Below are 22,589 nucleotides of genomic sequence, written 5' to 3' on the forward strand. Positions count from 1 at the left end.
TGTTTCCTATTGAGGGCAACATTCATAATTTTTAATATTTAACCACTGTTGACCTGGAGACCTTTTGCTCTGTCAAGGATAACCCCTTTTATTTGCTGAGATACAGGGGGCTGGGGAAGGGATGGGGCAGTAGAGGCACTGGAGGCATGGAACAATGGCTTTTGACCAACCAGAGAAGTATTTTAAAAACTGATTCAGCTCTACGAATGAGATAACCCAGCTTCCTTGTATGCTCTGGCACTTCACAAGTATTCAGGAAGAGACAAGGCAGGTATAAACATATAATCAGAGCCTCTTTCTTAAGGGTGAAGATTAAGGTTTTAGTACTCACAACTTTTTCTTTGGCATTCATGATGCCTTACTCAGCGAAGCTCTTTATCCAGCTAGTGAAGCTGCTTGAGCAGGAGTAAGGCTATTTAGAAGATTATTATCCTACAGAATTAGTTACCAGGTTCAAAATGGCAAGGTAGAGCCTAGATTTAAATGCAACCAAAATAAGTCAATAAATGCAACTTAGATCCCTTGGAATCATGAAAAAAAATCACAAGCATAAAAATTCTTCAGTGGGGGAAATAGGTAAATGTGGTCAAAGGTACAAACTTCCAGTTACAAGATAAATAAGTTCTGGGAACTTAATGCACAGGGTGGTAACTAGGGTTAACAATATTGTATAGTATATTTTAAAGTTGCTAAGATAGCACATCTTAAAAGTTTCTTGTGGAGTTCCCGTCATGGCTCAGTGGTTAACGAATCTGACTAGGAACCATGAGGTTGCGGGTTCGATCCTTGGCCTTGCTCAGTGGGTTAAGGATCTATCATTGCCATGAGCTGTGGTGTAGGTTGCAGATGTGGCTTGGATCCCGCGTTGCTGTGGCTCTGGCGTAGGCCAGTGGCTATGGCTCCGATTCAACCCCTAGCCTGGGAACCTCCATATGCTGTGGGAGTGGCCCAAGAAATGGCAAAAAGACAAAAAGACAAAAAAAAAAGTTTCTTGTACAAGAAAAATTTATAATTACATGAGGTGATGGATGTTAACTAAATTTACTGTGGCAATCATTTTGTAATATGTACATATATAAAATGATAAGACCTTATACAATTTTATATGTCAATTATATCTCAGAAAAACTTCATTTTCTAATAAAATTGTTTATTAGGTGATAAATGGATAAAAAATGTGATATGTCCACACCATGGAATATTATTCAGCCACAAAAAGGAATAAGGTATCAATACATGATAAGGTATCACATAGTTGAACCTTGAAAATATTAAGGTTTGGGAGTTCCCGTTGTGGTGCAGGAGAAACTAATCTGACTAGTATCCATGAGGATGCTGGTTTGATCCCTGGTCTTGCTCCATGGGTTGGGAATCTGGAATTCCCGTGAGCTATGGCATAGGTCGCAGATGTGGCTCGGATCCCACATGCAGTGGCTGTGGCACAGGTCAGCAGCTATTTTCTGACTTGACCCCTAACCTGGGAACTTCCATATGCCATGGATGCCACCCTAAAAAGCAAAAACAAACAAAAGACATTAAGGTTCAACTGAAAGAAGCTGGTCACAAAAGACTACATATTGTATGGTTCCATTTATATGAACTGTTCAACAAAAGCAAATTCAGAGACCAAAAGTAGACAAATAGTTGCTAAGGAGGACTGAGGGAGGGAGGAATGGGAAGCGACTGCTAATAGGCACAGTGTTTCTTTTGGGGGGTGAGGTGATAAAAGTATTCTGAAGTTAGACAGTGGTAATGGTTGTACAACTCTATGAGTATATTACAAATTTCCTGAATTGTACATTTTAAAAGGGTGAATTTTTAGGAGTACCCTGGTAGCCTAGTGGTTAAGAATCCAGCATTGTCACTGCTATGGCTCAGGTGCGATCCCTGGCCCAGGAACTTCCACATGTCATGGGTGCAGCCAAAAAAAGTAAAAGAAAATAAAAAGGGTGAATTTCATGGTATTTGAAGTATATCTCAATAAAGCTGTTATGGAGATTGTTCATTTCCACTCATCTATTTGAGCTACCATTATATTGTTAAAATAAACCAAAATCTATAGGGTTGTAGTTATTAAAAAAAAAAATTATGCTACAGCTGACTCTCAAAATTATTTAACGTAAGGTTGCTAGTGGTAAAAATACTTAATAAATGGGTATATGTGTCAGGGAGAAAGGAAAGGACTTGCCCGCTTTGGAGTAGAGCTTGCCTGATTCAGCAGAGCTGGGAACAGAATTCCAGCAAACTTGCTATTCAGGTCAAATGCCTCAGCTCACATCAACATTCATCACCTAAAAATACTTTAAGCACTGAACAACACAACTGTGTCCAGTAGGACAACCAGCCAATTATCTATCATAGCTCTGATATGACCAAGAGAGAAAAAACATCTGAGAGATGTGACTTTTTTCTGAAAGTATTGCTGGCTTTATTTGGGCATTAAAAAAGTAAGGAGGGTGGGGAGGGCAAAGGGCTTCTTCTCACGCGTGGTCAAATTAACAGGAGTAGTCTAAAAGTACCATGGAACCACATTAAGAGATTACAAAGCAGAGGTGTGGCATTTCATAGCTCTCCATCAGAATGTAGGAAAGTGAAATATAATTTTTCTATTTTTAATTCAGTTTTCTATACTTCTAAACATGACAAATACCTTGTTAAATATTTAAGATCTTCCTAAAAAGATGGAATCTTAGAAAATAAAACTGAAAAATAAATGCTTCATCAGGAATAAAAATACTCTATATAAGTGATCAACACCGTTGAGACTCCCCCTTTCTACCTCCTACCCCAGGACAGTTATTTCCTGAGAAGGACCTATATTAATTTAGCTAAGAATATATCTGTGCTTCAAATTCAAAACAAATTATCAAAGCTTCCTTTAGTAATTTATCATAGTATTTACCTATAAAACAAATTTATAGTCTAAGATTCCTTCTCATGGGCCTCTATTTCTGACATTTTAATTTAAGCCAAATAATGTTTGAAATACTTGCCAAAAAAAATAATTATTCTTGTATTTAAAAACCTATTGTACCTCCAGGGACAATGATGGCCAAGTCTAATCAAGCCAAGTCTATTCAAGCAAATTCTCCCTTTCTTCTCAATGCTAACAGAAACAAAGTTTCTGTAAAACAGCAAGTTTACCTTAACTGCTAAAAAAAGATAGTTTGGAGGGCTTTCTGTGTTTAACTACAGAATCAAAGGTCAGGGAGAGCTTTGAAATTTATGCTATAGTCTTAGCAACCTGCAAATGGGCCCATGTTGATTATCTGGAGAGCAGGTAAAATGGTGGTATTTTTCAGTTCTTTAAAGGCAAAGATTTAAGAACAATGAACATTTTAATGGTGGTGTCCATACTCTCTCCACGCCCCTTCCTCCACTTAAAAGTTAGGAATTATTTCATATTAAGAAAAAGAAAATTCTGAACTATGTATGTAGGAGATAACGAATATCTTGTACCCACATAAGAAATAGAAAATATTGAAACAACCTGAGTGTCCATTAATGGATAAATGTATAAAGAAAATGTGGTGTACACACACACACACACAGGAATAAAAAAGGAGAAAATCCTGCCATACGCAACATGAAACATGAATGGACCTTGAGGACATTGTGAAGTGCAGTACGTCAGAGAGAGACAAATACTGTATGATCTCGCTTATATATAGAATCTGACAAAAATGAATTCAAAGGAGTTCCCTCATGGCTTAGTGGGCTAAGGATCCAGCATTGTCACTGACGGGGTTCTGGTTCAATCTCTGGCCTGGAAACTTTCACCTGCAGTGGGTGCAGCCCGCCCCCCACCCCGGAAAAAAAAAAGCTCAATACAAACAGAACAGACTGGTGGGAATATGCAAACTGGATCAATCTACCGAAATTCTGGGTGACAAATTAAAAATGGAAACTCTGAACATCTGTTCTGATCTGGGCTTATACATTTATTTCACTCAACTCACCAAATCCTTTTTAGTCATGCTTACATAACTGAAAACCCCAAATATAAAGGAAGAAAAAAGCAGTTCCCATCGTGGCGCAGTGGTTAACGAATCCGACTAGGAACCATGAGGTTGAGGGTTCGGTCCCTGCCCTTGCTCAGTGGGTTAATGATCCGGCGTTGCCGTGAGCTGTGGTGTAGGTTGCAGACGCGGCTCGGATCCTGCGTTGCTGTGGCTCTGGCGCAGGCTGGCGGCCACAGCTCCGATTAGACCCCTAGCCTGGGAACCTCCATATGCCGCAGGAGCGGCCCAAGAAATAGCAAAAAGACAAAAAATAAATAAATAAATAAATAAATAAAGGAAGGAAAAAAACTCTTAGTAAGTTTGCCCATAACAGAGTCAGCTCTGAGTCAATTTCATGTGTCCAGCAGTTTACAAGATTAGATTCTCTGTTTTCTGTTTGGGCACAAGTATATTTTCTCTGCACAAAGGCTAAGCTTCAAGTTTTCCAGACAAAAACCAAATAAAAACAACCTCAAAACTTCTCCCTGCCTCTCACCTCACATATTACAGCTGACGAACAGGTACATTTATACCCAGACTCTGCTCAGAGTGGTGTGTCAACAATTTAAGTTACTGTTCTGAAATACAGTATACAGTATATATGCTCTTCTTGGCATTTCTGATACCAAACGAATGTGCCCAAGAAAAAGAAAAGACAAGTAAATGGGGAGGGTAACTATTCTTACACACACACACACACACATATATATATATATATATATATATATATATATATATATATATATACATACACTATATATCTACTATTCTTTTTTCTTAAGCATCCTTGACCGCTGGGAGTTCCCATTGTGGCTCAGCAGGTAACAAACGTGACTAGTATCCAACAAACCTGAGTAGTATCCATGAGGATGCCAATTCAATTTCTGGTCTTGGTCACTGGGTTAAGGATCTGGCATTGCCTTGAGCTGTGATGTAAGCTCCAGACGTGGCTCCGATCCTGAGTTGCTGTGGCTGTGGTGTAGGCCGGCAACTGCAGTCCCGATTTGACCCCTAGCCTGGGAACTTCCATATGCCATGGTTGCAGCCCTAAAAAGGAAGGAAAAAAAAAACAAAAAACAAAAAAAAACCCCTTAGTTGGGAGCTCCTTGGTTGGCAAACATGTGGAGATTCAGGGAGAGGGATATCCCTGGAGAGGGCATGCGGGCTCTGGCGGCCCCCTTCCCATGCTTTGCCCTGTGCATCTTTTCCATCTGGCTGCTTCTGAGTTAACCTCTTTTATCATAAACTGGTGATCTTCTTTACATCACCCACAATGCTCAGGCCAGGTGTCAGGGAATTTGGTGTCCATCTGCCACAATACCTCAAAGTGCATGTATGGTCACTTGCTTTGAAGTAAAGGTGACAGTCAAATACCTGGAAGATCTTCAAAAATCAAATCTGAGAACTCATTTTAACTATTAGTTTGAGCTAATTAATAAATGTCTTTAATTCTTAGTTTTTGTGTATGGAAAAGGGGTACAAAAGGAATAAAGTATATAAATATACATAAATGTCACAAATATAAAAAATCTGGAATAGGTGCATGTTCAATACTGAACTTGCTCCCTCAGCTACTCCAACATAACATTAGTAAGTTTTTGTTGTTTTATTTCCACAAAAAGAAAGATCATTTAAATGATATTTTATTCCCTCCTCAGCATTTAAGTTTTTAAGTGAGGTAAGGAAGAAACAGAAAGCTGTATTGGGAAATTATTTTAAACTAAATTGTCAAGGCCCTAAGTTTTATCAGAAATGAGCAAATAGGAGTTCCCGTCGTGGCGCAGTGGTTAACGAATCCGACTAGGAACCTTGAGGTTGCGGGTTCCGTCCCTGCCCTTGCTCAGTGGGTTAACGATCTGGCGTTGCCGTGAGCTGTGGTGTAGGTTGCAGACGCGGCTCGGATCCCGCGTTGCTGTGGCTCTGGCGTAGGCCGGCCAGCTACAGCTCCGATTCAACCCCTAGCCTGGGAACCTCCATATGTCGCGGGAGCGGCCCAAGAAATAGCAACAACAACAACAAAAGACAAAAGACAAAAAAAAAAAAAAAAGAAACTCAGTTTTCAGTATAAAAAATATACAGATATTCATGCTGAACTTTTAGGAGTTCTGGGCTTTTTTTTTTTTTTTTTTTGCTTTTTAGGCCCACACCTGCAGCATATGGAGGTTCTCAGGCTAGGGGTCTAATTTGAGCTACAGCTGCCAGGCTACACCACAGCCACAGCAACAAGAGATCTGAGCCACGTCTGCCACCTACACCACAGCTCACAGTAATGCCAGATCCTTAATCCACTGAGGGAGGCCAGGGATCAACCCAAAACCTAGTGGTTCTTAGTTGGATTCATTACTGCTGTGTCATGACAGGAACTCCAATCATGCTGAATTTTTGATTTTACGTAAAAATACATATGATTTCTATCCACTAGTTTTTTTTCTTTCTTTTAAATCATGTGACTTTCCTTTGAGAGAACTGTTTTACTCCCAGCATCAACGAACTTGAAAGTGGCTATTTTTGTTTGGTGTTTGAATAAATGTGAAACAGCTCAAAAATGGTATCTTTATTAAATTTCTAGGCATGATATACTGCACAAATTAAATCTCCATAAACATTTGTTGATCAATGATGAACATATCTTACAAAAACTGTTTAGTAATTTTTTTTTTTTTTTTGCTTTTTAGGCCCACACCTGCAGCATATGGAGGTTCCAGGCTAGGAATCAAATCAGAGATGTAGCTGCTGGCCTACACCACAGGCACAGCAACATAGGATCTGAGCTGTGTTTGCAACCTACACCACAGCTCATAGCAATGCTGGATCCTTAACCCACTGAGCAAGGTCAGGGATCAAACCTGAGTCCTAGTGGATGCTAGTCAGATTCGTTAACTGCTGAGCCACGACAGGAACTCCCAGTAATTTTGATTTCTGAATACTAAATAATATTCTACACTTAAAAAATCCTCAACTCACTGCCATTCTTCTTATACGAGATTTTTTAAAGCTAAACTGAAACAGAGGCTAAGAATGCATAGCCATGATTGAGATCAGGGTCACTGATAATACAACATAAAAGATTTAAAAAAAATTTTCTCAACACATCTAATTGAACTGCCAAGCTTGGAAATTCAGGTGAATGGATATGGAAAACAGTAATCTATCATATCTCCTAAAAAATACAGTGTAAAACTTCACAATGATAATAAGACATGCACAATGAGATGTTCAAATTCCACATTTCAGTAAAAATAGCGCTTTAATCAGAACCACTCAGCTTACTGACACCCAAAGCTGAGATTAAAATAGCTTTCCTTAACAAATAATTTTCAAAACAGCAAATCACAAATGTCAGACACTGTGCTGTCCTGAGAAAGTCTATTAGGGAAGACACACATGTCAGCTGGGTCTTTCCTTCTAAGCAGGGGAGCAAGGATTCCCTTATTGCTAAATCACCTGTGATTTCCTGGTCTGATGCAGAGACCCCAGAAAGACAAAGAGGAGTTATTTCAGTGTTTAAGGGGAGGCAGATAAATAGGAGAAACCAGGTCATGCTGCTCTTCCAAGCCCCAGGGGAAAGTCTCAGGAACCCCAGGTTGGTTCCCCATCACCTCCTCCCTTTTTTGGTGGAACTCAGAGACTGATTGGCTTTACCAATTTTCTTTCTACTGCTACCACTAATAAAGAATCTGTCTCTGCTCCCAGCCTACTGATTCTAGAACAAGGTCTCCAATTTTTCTTGTATAACCTTCTACTCAGAAGGAAGTATACAGTTCTCTGCATATCTTTTCAGTTTTATTGTCCTTAAGCAGTAATGAAACAATGGGGTGGAAAAGGGCTATTTTCAATGCTTTTCCTCTAATTTTCTCATCTACAATAGAAAAGGGCAAAGTGGACCCGTGTATTTGGGTGCAAATGAGACTTAAATATAAAATATATGTGTTTTTGAAAAAAACCAATTTGAGTTCAAGATGAATGAATGCCAAGGCCCATTACTGGGGCTGGGAAGAGGGGCTGTAGTGACAAAAAGAAAAAGAAGAAAGGGGACTGTGAGTTTATTCTTTTTTTCTCCTCTCTCCCATTTCACCACATGGCTATGTACACTGCTCTCACAGGTACCTCCAGCCCAGGGAAGAGAGAATCCTGTAGGCTCTTGCTATAATGGGAAAAGGAGAGGAGAAAGGTAAGCAAATGTACACAAATAAAAAATTGGGACTATCTTTCTAAGTTACACCTGTTAACAAAAAGTTCTTGGAACCACCCTTTCGTGAGTTGATAAGGATAGTGTGTTATATTTGTTCTTGTTGCTTTCTAGGGCCATACCTACGGCATGTGAAGTTCCCAGGCTAGGGGTTAAATCAGAGCTGAAGCTGCTGGCCTACACCACAGCTATGGCAACGCAGGATCCAAGGCACGTCTCCAACCTACACCACAGCTCACGGCAACACGGGATCCGTAACCCACTGAGTGGGGCCAGGTATCGAACCCACATCCTCATGGATACTTGTTGGGTTCATTACCACTGAGCTATGATGAGAACTCCTATATTACTATTCATATATTGTCCATTAAAAATTAAAACTTTCAGGTTTTTTACCTAGAGCAATTTTGTCCACCATTTAGCCACATAAGATATCTGTCTTCCAAAGCTGTAGTCTCAGAATAAGATGTACGCTGCTGCTCTTTTTCAAGGATAATCTTTTTTCTTGTCACCATTCCAACTTTTTTTTTTTTTTGTCCTTTTAGGAATGCACCTGCAGCATATGGAGGTGCCTGGGCTAGGGGTTGAAATGGAGCTGCACTACAGCCACAGCAACTTGGGATCTGATAAGTGTCTATGACCCACACCACAGCTCACAAGCAACGCCAGATCCTTACCCCCCTGGGCGAGGCCAGGGATCAAACCCACATCCTCATGGATACTAGTAAGGTTCGTTAACCACTGGGCCATGACAGGAACTCCCAATCCAGCTATTGTTATCTAAGATTTTTCATCTTTCTTCCTTCATAATTCCCATTTTACTTTCAGGTTTTAGGCAACAGTAAGAAGACTACTGAGTGATTCTAGTAACTTTAATTTCCATTCCATTTTCAACTGGGATTCTCAAAATTCTCCATTTTAAAACTGGCTATTCTAAAGACATGGAAACAAACTAAATGTCCATCAAGAGAGGAATTGATAAAGAAGATATGGTACATTTATACAATGAATACGACTCAGCCATAAAGAAGAATGAAACAATCCCATTTGCAGGAACATGAATGGACCTAGAGATTATTATACTAAGTGAAGTCAGTCAGAAAGAGAAAGACAAACACCATATGATATCACTTATATTTGGAATCTAAAATACAACACGAACCTATTTACAGAACAGAAACAGACTCATAGATAGAAGAGAGTTGTGGTTACCAAGGGGGAAGGGGTTGGGAGAGGAATGGAGCGTGAGGCTGGGATTAGCGGCTGGAAGCTGTTATGCATGGAGGGGCTAAGCAACAAGGTCCCACTGCAGAGCACGGAGAACTATATTCAATGTCCTATGATAAACCATAATAGAAAAGAATATTTTTTCAGAGTTCCTGTCGTGGCGCAGTGGTTAATGAATCCGACTAGGAACCATGAGGTTGCGGGTTCGGTCCCTGCCCTTGCTCAGTGGGTTAACGATCCGGCGTTGCCGTGAGCTGTGGTGTAGGTTGCAGACGCAGCTCGGATCCCGCGTTGCTGTGGCTCTGGCATAGGCCGGCAGCTACAGCTCCGATTCAACCCCTAGCCTGGGAACCTCCATATGCCGCGGGAAAAAGAATATTTTTTCAAAAGTGTGTAAATATACATGTATGTACAACTGAATCACTTTGCTGTATGAAATTAACAACACTGTAAATCAACTATATTTCAATAAAATTTTTAAAAAAAGAATATAAAACTGGCTATTCTACACTTAGCGTTCCATGGCCTTAAAGTTGTATTGTAATAGCAAACTCCTAATGGTCTTTCCTTGGTTCTTATTCTTCCCGACCTCCCTATAGTACTGATGCTCCTGGGAACTCTCACCTTCCTTGCTCAGGAACATTAAACAAAAAGTTCTATCTTACTTTTTTTTTTTTTGGTCTTTTTTTTTTAGTGCTGCACCTGTGGCATATGGAAGTTCCTAGGCTAGGATCGAATTGGAGCTGTAGCCACTGGCCTACACCACAGTCACCATGGAGTCTAAGTCGTGTCTGCAGCCTACACCACAGCTCACAGCAATGCCAGATCCCTAACCCACTTAGCAAGGCCAGGCATCGAAACTGCATCCTCATGGATACTAGTCAGATTCATTCCTGCTGAGCCACGATGGGAATTCCAATTTTTTTTTTTTTTTAATCTCACTGCTGTAATCCTTGTAGGCTCTTTTCTGGTCATCTAACTGTGGGACAAAGGATCCCTGGCCTCATAGCTCTTCTCTCTTCCACAGTGAACTCAACCAGTTTTAAGGATTCTTGTGGATAACTCAGAAAATCTATATCTTTAATTCCTGTTTGAATTTTCAATGGTTTGGTACATATTAGTTTAACTTGATAAGGGGAACTGCAAAACATTACTATTTTTTAAAAATCATACTTCCTTCATGCTAGCTAGCTCCTGTTTCTCTTAACACATAACGAATTTATTCACACTGTCCAGATGTCTCACATTCGTAACTATCTTTCTCCCTTTACTTACACTCTTTCCCTACCTGGGATCAAGGATCCATATCTTTTGTAGTGTTGTACATTCATTATGGCTTAGCTTAAATACCATTACTTCTGTGAAGGCTTCACAAAACACTGAAGATTTGGATGATTTCTTTTAAATCTTTACAGTGTTTAAATTAGCATGTATCTGTATCACCTAATTATTTTGTATTACCACCTGTAAGGAAAGGTGTAGTGTAGTCAAAAGCAGGTTATATATGCTTCATAAATAAGTAAATAATCTGATTAAAAAAAACTATCTGGAGTTCCCATTGTGGCTCGGTGGTAACATATCTGACTAGGAAGCGTGAGGTTGCAGGTTCAATCCCTGGCCTCGCTCGGTGGGTTAAGGATCCATCGTTGCTGTGAGCTGTGGCGTGGGTTGCAGACGCAGCTTGGATCCTGCATTGTGGTGGCTCTGGTGTAGGCCAGCGGCTGCAGCTCCAACTAGACCCATAGCCTGGGAACCTTCATATGCTGTGGGTGCGGCCCTAGAAAAGACAAAAAAATAATAATAATAATAATAAAATTTAAAAAACTATCATCAAGATCCTTAAAAAGAGGAGTTCCTTAGTGGTCTAGAGTTAAGGATTAGGTACTATCACTGCTGTGGCTGGGGTTCGACCCCTAGCCTGAGAACTGCATGCTGCAAGTGCAGCCAAACAAACCTTAAAAACAAAACCTGTGTTAGTGACTCATACCATTTCCCTGCAGTTTGCTCTCCCTGGTCTGGGTGAGAGATGGGACTAAAATAGCAGCATGTGCAAATTAAAAATAAGGATTTTAATATGAGAATACTGTACCTTTTGGCCCTTTCCCAGGTGTGGGTTCTACAGTAGTTTTGTTCCATATAAGTATGATTCCACCTGAGTCTCCAGTAAGCACATCTCCATTCCCCAAGAATGCTAAACACTGCACAAATTTTGGTTTTTCATATTTCTACAATGAAACAATGAGAATTTTCAGTTCTCCCTTTGGCATGATGACTTTGTGCTTACCCAACAATTAAAAAACTAAAGTTTTATAATGAAGTTATAACATTCTGATCCTTACCCCAAAAACTCCCTGTTTTCTTGTTAGTGAATTGCCACTCCAGGTCCAGAAAAAAATATGAGATTTACCACATGTTATTATGGTATTTGCATCTGTTGGATGGAATTCCACAGCCAAAACGACTTCATTTGTTGTCTGCAGAAAGAGAAAGAAAGCATTAGATGAATGTTACGTCCTTATCTCCATTAAGTGCCAATTATAGGTACTGATAATCAAAGATGGGGAAAAATTTTAAGGAAATGCCTTTTTTTCCCCAAGATCTCTTCCCCTAAAAATTTTTTATACACACACACACATACATACAATGGAATACTACTCAGCCATAAAAAAGCACGACATAATGCCATCTGTAGGAAAATGTATGGACCTAGAGATTATCATATTAAGTGAAATTAGTGAAAGACAAACATCATATGCTACCACTTATCTGTGGAATCTAAAAAAAAAAAGGATACAAATGAACTTATCTGCAGAACAGAAACAGACTCACAGACTTTGAAAACAAACTTAGGGCTACCAAAGGGGACAGGTGGTGGTGGGAGGGATGGACTAGGGGTTTGTGATTGGCATATGCACACTGCGGTATATGGAATGACTGACCAACAGGTATCTGCTGTATAGTACAGGGAAATCTACCCAATATTCTGTGAGGATATATATGGGAGAAGAATCTGAAACAGAATGGATGTGTGTACATGTATGACTAAATCACTTTGTTGTACAGCAGAAAATATCACAACATTGTAAATTAACTATACTTCAACAAAAAACTTAAAAAATGAAAAAATAAATTTTAGTAACAAATTTTTAGAATGATGATTTAAATTTGATGTCTTTATTCTACTATCTTTCATGCTATCTATATATAGTAACTCTTCACTAGGAAGACATTTATAAGAATTTCAGTTTTAGATTGTTTTAACTTCTTGCACATTCAAGGAAAAGGACACCAAACTATCAAATGAAGGATTTCCCTGGTGATCTAGTGGTTAGGACATGGTGCTTTCATCCCCACAGCCTGGGTTTAATCTCCGGTCTGGGAACTGAGATTCCCCAGTGGGCGGTGGCCAAAACAAAAACAAAAACAAAAACTAGGAAATGAAATAGCAATGTACATTCTGTCTTAAGGACACTGCCAGTTTGGTCTTCAAAAACCCACCAATTTTATCTTTCTTTATACTATTATTATTAACCATTCATTCAAGAAAATATTACTGATTTAGAGATTCATCCTCAGGCTGAAGTCTTAAAAAGAAGATACAAAATGATCACCAATGAATCCTACAGAATGAAAAACCAAAAAACCAAGAGCTTTTATGCCCTTTCCTCAAAAAAACCTAGGAAATCTTTGTCTGGTTTTGGAATTAGGGTAATGGCGGAGTCACAGAATGTCTTTGGGAGTGTTCCTTTTTCTTCAACCTTTTGAAAAAGTTTAAGGAAAATGGGTATAAGTTCCTCTTTGTATGTTACAGGCCAATATCTTTGATGAATATATACGCAAAAATTCTCAACAAAATTTTAGCCATTCGAATCCAACAGCATATAAAAAAGATCATATACCACGACCGGGTGGGATTCATCCCAGGTGCATAAGGATGGTTCAACATATGCAAATCAATCAACCTCATACACCACGTTAACATAAGTCAAAAATCACATGATCATCTCAATAGATGCATAAAAAGCATTTGACAAAGTCCAACATTCCATTCATGATAAAAACTCTTACCAAAGTGGGTACAGAGGGAACGTACCTTAACATAATCAAAGCCATTTATGACAAACCCACAGCAAATGTAATACTCAATGGAGAAAAGCTGAAAGCCTTTCCACTAAAATCTGGAACAAGACAAGGATGTCCACTCTCACCATTGTTATTCAACATAGTACTGGAAGTCCTAGCCACAGCAATTAGACAAACAAAATGAATAAAAGGCATCCAAATAGGAAGAGAAGAGGGAAAACTGCCACTGTATACAGAGGACAAGATACTATATATAGAAAACCCTAAGAACTCAACCCCAAAACTACTCAAACTGATCAACAAATTCAGCAAAGTAGCAGGATATAAAATTAAATCCAGAAATCAGTCACATTTCTGTATACTAACAATGAAATATTAGAAAAGGAATACAAAAATATAATACCTACTAAAATTGCACCCCAAAAAATCAAATACCTGGGAATACATCTGACCAAGGAGGCAAAGGACTTATATGCTGAGAACTATAAAACATTAATCAAGAAAATTAAAGAAGATGTAAAGAAATGGAAAGATATTCCATGTTCCTGGTTTGGAAAAATTAATACTGTAAAAATGGCCATACTACCCAAAGCAGTCTACAGATTCAATGTAATGCCTATCAAATTACCCATGACATTTTTCACAGAACCAGAACAAACAATCCAAAAATTTATATGGAACCACAAAAGACCCAGAATTGCCAAAGCAATTCTGAAGAACAAAAACTAAGCAGGAGGCATAACTCTCCCAGACTTCAGGCAATATTACAAAGCCACAGTCATCAAGACAGTGTGGTACTGGTACCAAAACAGACAGACAGACCAATGGAACAGAATAGAGAACCCAGAAATAAACCCTGACACCAATGGTCAATTAATCTTTGACAAAGGCGGCAAGAATATAAAATGGGAAAAAAACACTTTATTCAGCAAGCATTGCTAGGAAACCTGGACAGCTGCATTGGAAGCAATGAAACTAGAACACACCCTCACACCATGCACCAAAATAAACTCAAAATGGCTTAGACTTAAATATAAGACAAGACACCATCAAACTCCTGGAAGAGAGCATAGGTAAAACATTCTCTGACATCAACCTTATGAATATTTTCTCATGTCAGTCTCCCAAAGCAACAGAAATAAAAGCAAAAATAAACCAATAGGACCTCATCAAACTGACAAGCTTTTGCACAGCAAAGGAAACCAAAAAGAAAACAAAAAGACAACTTACAGAGTGGGAGAAAATAGTTTCAAACGATGCAATGGACAAGGACTTAATCTCTATAATATACAAGCAATTTGTACAACTCAACAGCAAAAAAGCCAAAAACCCAATTGAAAAAGACTTGAACAGACATTTTTCCAAGGAAGATGTACAGGTGACAAACAAGCACATGAAAAAATGCTCAACATCCCTGATAATTAGAGAAATGCAAATCAAAATGACAAGACAACACCTCACAGCAGTCAGAATGGCCATCATTAATAAGTCCACAAATAACAAATGCTGGAGGGGGTGTGGAGGAAAAGGGAACCCTCCTGCACTGTTGGTGGGAATGTAAGCTGGTACAGCCACTATGGAGATACCTTAGAAATGTATACATAGAACTACTATATGACCCAGCAATCCCACCCTTCGGCATATATGCGGACAAAGCTTTCCTTAAAAAAGACACATGCGGAGTTCCCGTCGTGGCGCAGTGGTTAACGAATCCGACTAGGAACCATGAGGTTGCGGGTTCGGTCCCTGCCCTTGCTCAGTGGGTTAACGATCCGGCGTTGCTGTGAGCTGTGGTGTAGGTTGCAGACGGGGCTCGGATCCCGCGTTGCTGGCTCTGGCGCAGGGCGGTGGCTACAGCTCCGATTCGACCCCTAGCCTGGGAACCTCCATATGCCGCGAGAGCGGCCCAAGAAATAGCAAAAAGACCAAAAAAAAAAAAAAAAGACACATGCACCCACATGTTCATTGCAGCTCTATTCACAATAGCCAAGACATGGAAACAACCCATATGTCCATCAACAGACGGTTGGATTAGGAAAATATGGTATATATACATAATGGAATACTACTCGGCCATAATAAAGAATGAAATAATGCCATTTGTAGCAACATAGATGGAACTAGAGACTCTCCTACTGAGTGAAGTAAGTCAGAAAGAGAAAGACAAATACCATATGATAGCACTTATATCTGGAATCTAATATAAGGCACAAATGAACCTTTTGCAGGAAGGAAAATCATGGACTTGCAGAATAGACTTGTGTTTGCCAAGGGGGAGGTGGAGGGAGTGGGATGAATGGGGTGTTTGGGGTTAATAGATACAAACCATTGCCTTTGGAGTGGATTAGCAATGAGATCCTGCTGTGCAGCACTGAAAACTATGTTTAGTCATTTATAATGGAGCATGATAATGTGTGAAAATAGAATGTGTGCATGTATGTGTAACTGGGTCACCATGCTGTACAGTAGAAAAAAAAACTGTATTGGGGAAATAACTATTAAAATATAATAAAATCATAATAAAAAATTTAAAAAAACCTAGGAAAGACAGGAGTTTAAAAGAACTAAAATGAGAAAGGACGCAAACAATCAGGAAAGTCACAAAGGAATTACAAATACAGTTTTTTCACTGACATAACTGAACTGAAGACATTTTAAAAATAGTATGTGTGTGTGTATATATATATATACATATACACACATATATATTTTTTTTGTCTTTTTGCCTTTTCTAGGGCCGCTCCCATGGCATATGGAGGTTCCCAGGCTAGGGGTCTAATTGGAGCTATAGCCACTGGCCTACGCCAAAGCCACAGCAACACCAGATCCAACTACACCATAGTTCACGGCAACGCCGGATCCTTAATCCACTGAGCAAGGCCAGGGATGGAACCCGCAACCTCACGGTTCCCAGTCGGATTTGTTAACCACTGAGCCACGATGGGAACTCCTAAAAATAGTATATATTTCTAAATGTTTCCTCCTTAGTTAGAATTCAGGTTATAAGATGAAGGAAAAGGACAGTATCTTTTCTTGTGTAATTGTACACAATAATTAGTATAGAATTTTATACACCTAACAGGTCAAAGTAAACTTCAAAAATAATGTGCTACTTTGAAAAGACATATGCATCCCTATGTTCACTGCAGCATTACCTTACAATAGCCAAGATATAGAAGCAACCTAAGTGCACATCGATAGATGAATGGATAAAGAAGATGGATAAAGTTAACAATGGAATGTTACTAAGATAGTAAAAAAAAGAAAAGAAAAAGAATGAAATCTTGCCATTTGTACAACATGGATAAATCTGGAGGGTATTATTCTAAGCGAAATAAGTCAAAAAAAGACCAGTACTTTGTGCTTTCACTTATATGTGTAATTTAAAAAACAAAACAAATGAACAAACCTAACAAAACAGAAGCAGAGTCACAGATACAGAGAATAAATAGGTGGTTGCCAGAGGAGAGAGGAGTCGGGGAAGAGATAAATAGGTGACAGAGAGTAAGAAGTACAAACTTCTAGTTACAAAATAAATGAGTCATGGGTATGAAATCTAAGTGTGGTGAATATAGTCAATACTTATATACTGTCTTTGTATGGTGGCAGATCTTAACTAGACATCGCAGAGATCATTTTGAAATGTACAGATATACTGAATCACTCCGTTGTGTAAAAGGAACTAACAGAGAACTGTAGGTCAATTTTACTTCAAAAACAAACGCAGAAAAAGAGACCAGATTTGTGGTTACCAGAGGCGGAGGTTGGGGAGAAGAGGGTTAGGATAAAGGCAATCAAAAGGTACAACCTTCCAGTTATAAGATAAATAAGTACTAGGGATATAATAAATATTATATATAATAATATTTATTATATATTAAATATTATATAATAAATATTATTACACTGCTGTATTTATGTATGAAGCTTGTTAAGAGAATAAATCCTGAGTTCTCATCACAAGGAAAAAGACATTTTTTCTATTTAATTTTCTATCTGTATAAAAAGATGGATGTTCACAAAGCTTCCTGTGATAATCATTTCATGATGTGTGCACAACAAATAATTATGCTGTACACTTTAAACCTATACAGGGCTGTTATGCCAATTATCTTTCAATAAAACTCGAAGAAAAAAGAGAAAAGATAATGTGTAACAATATATATAACATAAATAACAAAGCAAAATTAGTTATCCCTCTTCCAGAATGATGTTGTCTTTAAAAACTGATTTTTTTTTGGTCTCTTTAGGGCTGCACCCATGGCATATGGGAGTTCCAAGGCTAGGGATCAAACTGGAGGTGTAGCTGCCGGCCTACACCACAGCCACAGCAATACCAGACCTATACCGTCTGTGACCTACACTGCAACTCACACAACACTGGATACTTAACCCACTGAGCGGGGCCAGGGATCGAACCCGTGTTCTCATGGATACTATGGGGTCTGTTACCATTGACTCACAACAGGAACGCCTAAAAACTGATTTCACAGTCCTTAGTTTTTACACAGACAAAAGGGAAACCACTAAATAGCTGGACCTTATGCTAAATTGATCAAGGATTATAACTAACTATAAATATTCTCAAGTATATAAATTCATGGTTCTAGTGGTAAGGTATTCAGTTTGTATCTCAAACTGAAGTAATCTATGAATATAAGTCACTTTGGGTATGAGTGTAGCCTTACAGGATATTTTAACTTTTTTTTTGTCTTTTTTTTTTTTGCTATTTCTTTGGGCCGCTCCCGCGGCATATGGAGGTTCCCAGGCTAGGGGTTGAATCGGAGCTGCAGCCACTGGCCTACGCCAGAGCCACAGCAACGCGGGATCCGAGCCGCGTCTGCAACCTACACCACAGCTCACGGCAATGCTGGATCCTTAACCCACTGAGCGAGGGCAGGGACTGAACCCGCAACCTCATGGTTCCTAGTCGGATTCGTTAACCACTGCGCCATGACGGGAACTCCGGATATTTTAACTTTTTACTGATGTATATACTATATTATCAGAAGTTCACAAATCCTAAGAACATAGCTTGATAAATTTTCACAAATTGAACACACCTCTGTACAGCATTCGAGAGAACATTACTAACATCCCAGAAACACCCAGAACCCCTTTCTACTCACTATTCCCTTCCCCTGCTGAACTAGGCATGATCCTCATTTGCATCAGCAAAGATTAGCTTTGTCTGCTTTGTTTAAGTGGAATCATCCATACTGTACGCCTTTGTGACTGGCTTATTTTACCAACACTAGATTTGTGAGACTCACTTCATGTTGGTACATATACTGTCATTTGTTTGTTCTAATTGCTGTATAGTATTCCTTTATGCGGAAAGACCACGTTATTGATTTATCCTTTTTCTTATTGATGGGCATTTCAGTAATTTTCTTTTTTGCTTCCATTATTTTTGATTTCTTGCCCTTTTGGTCAACATATATGTATACATACTTCTTTTGTGTTTATACCTGAGAGTGGAACAGGATGGGTCAGAGAGGATGCATGTGCATGTGTTCAACTTTACTAGGTACTATCAAACCGTTTTCCAAAAGAGCTATACCAATTCACAGGAGCAGAAGCAGTAAATGAGAGTTATAGTTACTTTACATCATCACCAACCTTAGAGATTTTGTGTACTCTTACCCAGTCATATCTCCAAATATATTCAGCTTGTCAACTTCTGTAAGTACCATGCTGGGATTTTGACCATGTTGAATGCATAGAGCAATACGCAGAGAAGGAACATCTTTACGATACTGTCTTCTATTCATTATTATTGTATAATACTTCAATTTCTGTCCACAAGGTTTTGAAGTTGCCTTACTGAATTTTAAATTTACATAAATTAACATGTAATGTATCAACTCCTCAAATTTTTGTGACTTAAGCAAGGCTAGAGTGCATCTGTACAAGTATAGAATAAGGTCAACACACAGGGAGATGCTAAGAGGAGAGAGAATCAGTGATCCAGTCCCTAAATCAAGTCATTCCTGAGGCAAAATCCCTCTCTGACCTTTACTAGAGGTTTTCTTTTCCTTCCTATTATGAGTCAATAAATTACCTTTAAGTCTGCTTTCACTGTTTTGAAGTTATTTGCAATGAAAGAGTTCTAATAAAGACATTTGGGATACAGAGTTGCAAGAACTTACTGACTGAATGGATGTGAAAAGTGAGCAAAAAGGAGTCATAAATGATGCCCAAATTTCTAGCGTGGACAGCTAAGTGGAATCTGACGTCAGTCACTGAGAGGCATAAATGGTTGAGGGCTAAGGAATATGTTCAACATATGTTGCTTATGACTGCAGATTGGGGCACTCAAAGATACCCAGCAGCAACAAGAAATACAGGTTGAAATCAGTGAGAGCGATCTGGGTTGGAGGTAGCTGATGTGGGACAAGCAGGCAGTAACTAAGACCATGGGAGCAGTGGGAGCAGCATATTGTATCAGTGGAAGACATGGGATGTAACTCTGGGGAACACCAACAATGGAGGTTCTGGAAAGGAGACCAAGGAGTGGCCAGGAGGAGGAAAATCCTAAGACTTCATCTGGCAGCTTACACTACAAAGGCCCAAAATCCACATACTTCACTTTGGTGTAATGTCCCTATGTTTCAATGTTAAATTACTATAAATGACAGCTGAAAGACAGTCTACCTTCATTTATACTTTGTAAAGTGTGAGGTGTCCCGACACCTTATGTTCAAGTACAATCAAATCTACTCTACTTCTTTCAAAAGATTAATTTACACTATTTAAAAGAAACAACCTCTTTTTATACAATGGCCGAAAGCTTGAAGCTTATACAAATAAAACTAAAAGAGAGAACAACTGAAGAGGAATATGATGTTATTTAAGAATGCAGCAAATATGTTATAGGCTTTTTTAAGTCATCCTGTCACTCTGAATCCATCTGAAAGCCTGTCAGAAGGAGGCCATTTCTGACCCACATGGATGCAGTAGCAATGCTAACCTCAATTCTCTCTTACAAGTTATAGCCTGATCCACAGAAAAGGATTAACAACATTCTATAACAACTATAAAGGCGGTTGCATTTTATGTAATAATCCTACAAACATAAATAAGAGCAAAAACCTCATATACGCTTTTCATTTAAGTCAGCCATATCCCTGAGGTTGACTTTTTCCTTTAGATTTTTTAAGCTTTTTTTGGGGGAGAGGGTTGTTGGGAGGGGCTGTGCCCCAGCAAAGACAATGTTGGATCCTTAACCCACTACTGAGCCACTAGGGAACTGATTTTTTAAGCTTTTAAGATTGAATAAAATAACACATTTTGTTAACGAAGAAGCCAAGTAAAATATTCAGTCTTAATTTTGAGATCAGACATCCATTCGCTTGGCACTTCAGTAGTACAATGTATTTGAAATATTACTAAAACTGGGTGAAGTTGCTAGACTTTTATCCTAAGATTACCATAAAAATGATGACAAATCAATAAATCTGATAAATTTGGCCAGTTGGTGCATTCTTGCGCCCTAAGGACATGCAATATATTTCCAAGGATCTGCCAAAAAAAAGTATTCTAAAAGATAATTCCCAATTAAGATTTTTTTTTACCTTTATTTCTGCTCCTTTTGATTTTTTCTGCCAATCCCATACAGTAAGCATGTGTTCATTGGAGTCATCAATAACACATAAATGAACACCTGAATCCTAAAGAAAAGTCAGTTTAAATAAGGCATTAAAAAATTTTTAGGTAATGCTAAGAAGAAACACCATATTATTAAAATTGCCACCATTAAGATAATCTGAAATCCTTTAAACTCACAGTTCCTTAAATTTAATGAATATATTAAGACTGTATTTTTAGAAATATAATATTCTTTAAAAATTTATATTTAAATTTTTTCCCTTAGGTTGATCTTCATTTGCAAATAATGAATTCTGAGGATACTCTAGTCCCTTCTGCACCTTATGCTTCCTTCATACTTCCTATATTTAATGTATTTTCCTTAAAGTTGATGTGAAATGTATATAATTTCATAACTTTGCTTCTAAATTTTGCTAATTTGATGGAACAAGCTAAAATTAATGGCTATTTTAAAATATGCCAATTTCAATTTTCCATAATATGCTTGATTTAATTAACATGAATAAACAAGATAAACAAAGAAAAACTAAGTTCCTATCTATATTCCTGAAACTATTTTTCATTCACATAATTTATGCTTCCTAGTTTAGGAAAAAAGAACTGTGGATGATATTAAAAGATTAATTTTTTTAGCAGAATTTGTGGTATATGCCTTATGATGTCCATGGAACCAAGAAATATTGTGGTGATGAGTGTGAGGTACTGAGGAAGGGCAGAGCTTACTCTTTATTTTTCTTTCATTCAATATTGGAATGAGTACCTAAACTAGAAAAAATTAAGAGTATGAGACAATCCAAGGCAGTCTTAATACTGTAACAATGGCATCAACAAAATCACAGCAGTTCCTGCTACAGACATACTAGGGGGTTAAAAGAAAAGGCAGTAAATGTATTTCCCTCTGTCCTCTTATCTAAATGCCTTTCTCCCAATTCCTGACTCATTAGACCCCTTGACATTCAGTGCCTTCAAGCTAGTAAAGTTCCTATATCCATTCAAATTTATCTGTCTGCTCTAAAATTGTCCCTTCCTCCTCCATGTCCCACAAAACACCCATAATCCACAATATAGCTGCTGATAGCTAGGAACTGAAGAGATAACGCAAATACATAAATATATTCTAAAGCATGAACAAGGCCCAATACAATCTGGAGGGATATTTGTAGTTGAAACTAAAAATTATGGATCTGAAAATATAGAAGTTCTCCTGTATACTCTATAATAATTACATATAATTCAAGAATAAATAAAATGCTTAAATGAGTAACATCTTATTTCCCCCAGAATAAAGCCTTAAGGCTTAGGTAAGATGTCTATACACTGAATTTTAAACTTAAATTTAAAATCATGTTATCATAAATTCATAACCAAAATAATTCATGATTTCAGTGAATACAAAGGTCTTTTTCTTTTGCTCCAACATGGCTTTAGGAAAAGGTGATTAATTGTGCAGAATTGGCCAAGTTCTATGCTCATGAATT

At 38.2% G+C, this 22,589-nt stretch overlaps 1 protein-coding gene across 4 annotated transcripts in view; it reads right to left on the reverse strand.

The window, feature by feature from the left end:
• Nucleotides 1-22,589, reverse strand: part of EML4 (EMAP like 4) — a 147,904-nt gene that overhangs the window by 28,988 nt on the left and 96,327 nt on the right. For all 4 annotated transcript variants that reach the window (XM_047782199.1, XM_047782198.1, XM_047782196.1 and 1 more), the window contains 3 exons: nucleotides 21,078-21,173; nucleotides 11,757-11,891; nucleotides 11,507-11,642 (listed from right to left, as the gene is read on the reverse strand). In XM_047782199.1, the coding sequence (XP_047638155.1) occupies nucleotides 11,507-11,642; nucleotides 11,757-11,891; nucleotides 21,078-21,173 (367 nt within the window). The remainder of the gene's footprint in view (nucleotides 1-11,506; nucleotides 11,643-11,756; nucleotides 11,892-21,077; nucleotides 21,174-22,589) is intronic.

Source organism: Phacochoerus africanus, chromosome 5 (assembly GCF_016906955.1).
Source record: "Phacochoerus africanus isolate WHEZ1 chromosome 5, ROS_Pafr_v1, whole genome shotgun sequence".
Classification (NCBI taxonomy): Eukaryota; Metazoa; Chordata; class Mammalia; order Artiodactyla; family Suidae; genus Phacochoerus; species Phacochoerus africanus.